At 37.4% G+C, this 5,499-nt stretch overlaps 1 protein-coding gene across 1 annotated transcript in view; it reads left to right on the forward strand.

Moving 5' to 3' along the window:
* Positions 1–4,001: 4,001 nt before the first annotated feature.
* The window catches only part of LOC128249718 (uncharacterized), a 21,579-nt gene continuing 20,081 nt past the window's right edge, over positions 4,002–5,499 (forward strand). Inside the window, exon 1 of the mRNA XM_052974150.1 lies at positions 4,002–4,023. Coding sequence (XP_052830110.1) covers positions 4,002–4,023 — 22 coding nt within the window. The remainder of the gene's footprint in view (positions 4,024–5,499) is intronic.

Below are 5,499 nucleotides of genomic sequence, written 5' to 3' on the forward strand. Positions count from 1 at the left end.
GCCTCATCTACCCCACATATTAGAAAAAAAAAAAAAAAACAGAATATAATAAGTACATAGAAAATACATAGAAAAGTCAATATAAAAGATGTAGATATGAAAGGAGAAAAGTAAATGCAATGGAGATACATATGAAATATAAAATATATATAAAAAGTAAAAATTAAAAAAAATATATATATATATAAAAAGAAATGCATACAAAAATATACACACACACAGCACAGCACAACAACACGCGCACACAGAATTTAAACACACACACAGAAACAAACATTGTTGGGTGGACGTTACTACACAGTAGTTCTTACATCCTTTCGACGAGTCTTATTTTACATCCCGCAGGATGCCAACCCTCCTCACCAAGCGAGCTTGGTGGGGTTGCCAGTTTAGTCACCGACGACCCGACCATGAGACAGGTTGTACTGGATTACATGTTACCAGTAGCGCTCAGGAATACTTATAAGAGCGACCTGACATAGATACATACATACATATGTATGTATATATATATGTATATGTGTGTATATATATGGAGCAAATAATTCATGAGAAAAAATAATTTGCAAAGATAATACAGGGTGGGTGAAAAGTAAGTAATTGGTAATAAAATCCATATTTCTTTTACAAATTTATTGAAACAAATGATACATGTTCTATATTACATTGGAAAATGAAGGTAAATCTTCATATTTCAACGTAAGAACCGGCGGCGTCAACCAGTTTCTTCAAACGACCAGGGATGGAATGAACAACCTTTGTCATCTGGGATATCACTGAGAACCTCCTGAATCCGTGTTTCCTAGTCCTCCAGTGTGTGAGGTTTTGTGTTGTACACCTCTTCTTTTGTGTAACCTCGCAGGTAAAAGTCACATGGTGTGAGATTTGGACTTCTTAGAAACCATTCCATATTCCATTCTTTATGCAACACCGTACGTATTGTGTTAGTACACTTCCACAAGCTGCTTGATGTGTTGATTTTTGTGGGCTGCGATTAAACATTTTCTGCACTGTTGCCATGATCTCTGCTGATCACAATGTGGTTGGATGGCCACTTCTTGCCTCGTTCACAGAGCCCATGGTCATCAGCTTTGCATGACAACTTTTTATTGTCTCCGGACATAGTGTTGGATGCCTACCTTTCCATGCATGCCACCATCTCTGAACCAAAACAATGGAATTCCACACTTCATAGCATCTGGAAAATAAGAAATAAGACAATAAGAAATCCCCATTAGTGTTATCTGTTTAAAAAATGTTTTCATCATAACTTCAGTAATACTAAAAATTCTATAATGCTTTAATGTTTGTTTTTGATTTTGTTGACTACACAGTATAGTAGGGTCAGTTGGGCACTGCCTGTGAGAAAAACAGCACCATGACACAATTCACTCTGCCAGAAATTTGGAAATGACATGCTGTACTGCTTGGAATTTGTGCCCGAAGCTCCAATATGAACATTTCAGAGTGTTCAGATGTCAATCTGAGGACATGTACTAAGAGTGATAAAAACCAAACATCCAGTCAAAGTCATGGTGTTTGGAATGATCATTAGTGATGGCAACATTATGCCTCCCTTCATCTTCCCACGTGGCCTCAGATTCAACATGGAGGCCTACATCAAGAGCCTGGAGGAGGTACTGCTGCCCTGGGTCAAGAGGGTGGCTGCTGGAACACTCTATATTTGGCAACAGGATTCTGCACCATGCCACACAAACAGGAGAACCTAGTCATGGCTGTCAGACAATTTCTGCAGCCACATCACCCCTAACATCTGGCCAGCTAACTCCAGACTGCAACATCATCATCATCATCATTTGACATCCGTTTTCCATGCTGGCATGGGCTGGACGGTTCGACTGGAGTCTGGGAAGCCAGGAGGCTGCACAAGGCCCCAATCTGATCTGGCAGTGCTTCTACAGCTGTTTATTGTCTCTGGACATAGTGTTGCATGCTTCCTAATGCCAACCATTCCAAGAGTGTAGTGAGTACTTTTTACGTGCCACCGGCACAGGAGCCAGAGGAGCTGGCATCGACCACAATCAGATGGTGCTGGGGCACAGTTGAGCGAGAAACCAAGAAAACTCCTTGTAACACCAAAGATGAACTGAAGGCAAGGATTATATTCCAAAGTCGTCTAGAGGCCATGGTTGAAGCCAGTGGCGATTTTATTGAATAAATTTACTCTTTAATATTTCAAGATATTTTTATGTAATTTTGGTAAATATACCTGTTAAAATGAGATGTGTGTGTTATTTTCATTTTTTTGTAATTTAGACGACAGTTTATTCACTACACCCTTATATCAGTTGGGTAAGAAACAAATGCTTCTTTGGTCTTAATATGTTTAATCAAGATAATATTTCTTCTCATTATTGATTACGTAATCCCATATATTTGGCAAATTGTTGTTTCAAATTTGGAGCCAAAGAAACACTCAATATCATTTTTAACCTCTTGACAAACTGTTTTCCTTCAAAATAATGTTGCAATGATCTGAAAAGTAATAGAATTAGGTGGATGAGGCAAAACTTCCAAATTTAATGCCATAATCATTTCTTGAAGGACTTGAGTAATATGTGGTCTTTCATTGCTATGTAAGAACAACAGCTTTTTACAAATGACTCGTCATGGGCACTTTTTCTGTAAATGTTTGTGCAATGCTTTCAAATGACAACACTACTTATCTGCATTAACTGTTGCATTTTGGTTTAATACTTCTTGATAATTCAATACTTCATGATAGAGTCATATCCTAGAACATAACTTTTTGTAGATGTAGTCCTGGTTCTGGGAATGAAGCCCCTTTTTCCATTGGGTGCAGTCAGACTGGGCTTTTTTTTTTTTTTTTTTTTTTTGAGGTCGTGGTTAGGACAACCAGTATAGGAGAATAAAACTCCGAATTCAAATTGATCTACCACTGCTGGCTTGCAGTCTCCTTTTGAGGAAAAGCCTAGGAGAGGATACTCTGATATAAAACCTGCAGTCAACTTAGTACTAGTCATCTTGCTCTCGCTTGACACATAAATTTCAATATTTTGGTGTTTGTTCTTCTACTCCTCTACATATTTATGCATACAGATTCATACATACTTACATATCTACATATATGTGTATGTGTGTGTGTGTATGTGTGCATGTGTATATATATATATATATATATACACACACACACGGGCACACATATATATATATATATATATATATACATGTATGTATATATATATATATATATATATATATTTATTTATTTATGTGTTTCAGCCAAGTGGCTGCGGTCATGCTGGTGCACCACCGTGAGAATATATATATATATATATATATATATATATATATATATACACACATACTTGTGTGCAGATAAGAATCTATTCATGTATTTAGGGTTGTAAAAATGTGACTATGTATGTATAATTAAATATGAGTGTAAAGAAAATAGCACAAGTGTCTGTGCATATATAAAATACTTATCACAATATACGTGTGCTTGTGTAAGAATATATGTGCATGAAAATGGATGTAATTAATTTTTTTTTCTTGGATAGCCTCATCTAGGTTATCGGAAACATTGAAAATTTGCCCTTTGATATTCAGACAATAACTTTGCTGATCAAGTGACAATTTATATCTGCGATGACTGGAAAATACTCGATCGTCACAGTCAGCTGCCAAGCATCTTTACAAATGGTTACACAATGTAATACATTCTTGTACTGATAAACCAAATGGTCAAGCCAAAATGAAGCTAATTACCTTGTCAAATCCTACTAATTCTCCTCCATCAATTTTCTTCTCTCTCTTCCTATATTTGCCTTGAATGTACATGTTTAGTAGGAACTGCCCACTTCAGAATGGTATGAGAGTACTTACTAGCGAGATTGGCTAATCAGTCAGCATATTACTTTTTGTGAAGTTCTGAGGAATCACTTACAATGAGTGCAGTGAAAGAAGATTTACACAGTGACAGAGAATAAATCAATAATTGCTGACATGTTAACAAAATGACACAAGATTGGTTAAAATGTGAGTTGATGAAACAATTGTTAGCAATGTAAGAAAAAGAATATTATGAACTCCATTCTTAAATGTTTTACAGGATTGTCCACTGCATCCCTCTCCAGCTGAGCATTCCTAATCTTGCAGGCTAATAGGTGCTGGTGCCACATAAAAAGCACCCATACCCATGTATGCCAGTGCTGCATAGAAGCACCCTAGAAGAACTCTATAATATGGTTGGTGTTAGGAAGAGCATCCAGCCATAGAAACTGTGCTAAAACAGACATGGAGTCTGGGCTGGTGTGCTCCTGTCAAACTGTCCAACCCATACCAGCATAGAAAACAGATGTTAAATGATGATGATGATGATATATATATATTAGAGACCAAAGTGTACGTACACCGCTATATGTATATAAAAAAGAATACAAAAAATGGGACAAGAATGCAACAGGCAACAACAAGACATCCAGACAGTTAGATGATACAAAAAGGGACAAGAAGAAACAGGGACGGGTCATTCAGAATTTTCTTTCGTCAGTCGAGTTCCTGCAAAGATAATCTGGAACTCGACTGATGAAAGAAAACTCTGAATGACATCTCCCTGTTTTTTCTTGTCCCATTTACATGATTCCAGGTTCACTCCCACTGCATGGCACCTAGGGCAAGTGTTTACTACTATAGCCTCAGGCCAACCAAAGCCTTGTGTGTGGATTTGGTAGACAGAAACTAAAAGAAGCCCGGCGCACGTGTGTGTGTATGGGTGTGAGTGTGTGTGTGTTTGTGTGTGTATGTGTGTGTGTGTGTATGTGTGTGTGCATGTGCATGTTTGCGTTTATTCTTCCACCACTGCTTGACAACTAGTGTTGGTGTGTTTGCATCCTCATAACTTAGAGGCTCAGCAGAAGAGACTAATAGAATAAAATTCTTCATGGCAGTGCCCCGGCATGGCCACATTCTAATGACTGAAACAATTAAAAAACAAAAACAAATAAAAGATTATATATTACATATCACATATATATTATATATGCGTATATGTACATTTAATATGTATTTGTTTGGTATTTTGTCTTGTACTTATCTCTTGTGTGTTTATGTGTATTATATATATATATATATATATATAAAGTGTAGTATATTGCCACTTAAGTGTGGCTGACCCCTAGGGGTGGATGTTACTGTTGCTTTTAGCCCCAGGAGGACATCTCCTCCAGCTGGCTCATAGACACACGACTGTGTCCTGTTTGCCAAGGGATACGTTCGTGCTGCTGGTCGAGGTGAGAGGGATAACTCCCTTGGCAAACAGGACACAGTCGTGTGTCGATGAGCCAGCTGGAGGAGATGTCCTCCTGGGGCTAAAAGCAACAGTAACATCCACCCCTAGGGGTCAGCCACACTTAAGTGGCAATATACTACACTTTATCGTGCAGTTACTGTTAATACTTCATTTAGAGAATTAACATTGCTTATATATATATATATATATATATATATATATAT

This window comes from Octopus bimaculoides, chromosome 17 (assembly GCF_001194135.2).
Source record: "Octopus bimaculoides isolate UCB-OBI-ISO-001 chromosome 17, ASM119413v2, whole genome shotgun sequence".
In the NCBI taxonomy this organism is placed as follows: domain Eukaryota; kingdom Metazoa; phylum Mollusca; class Cephalopoda; order Octopoda; family Octopodidae; genus Octopus; species Octopus bimaculoides.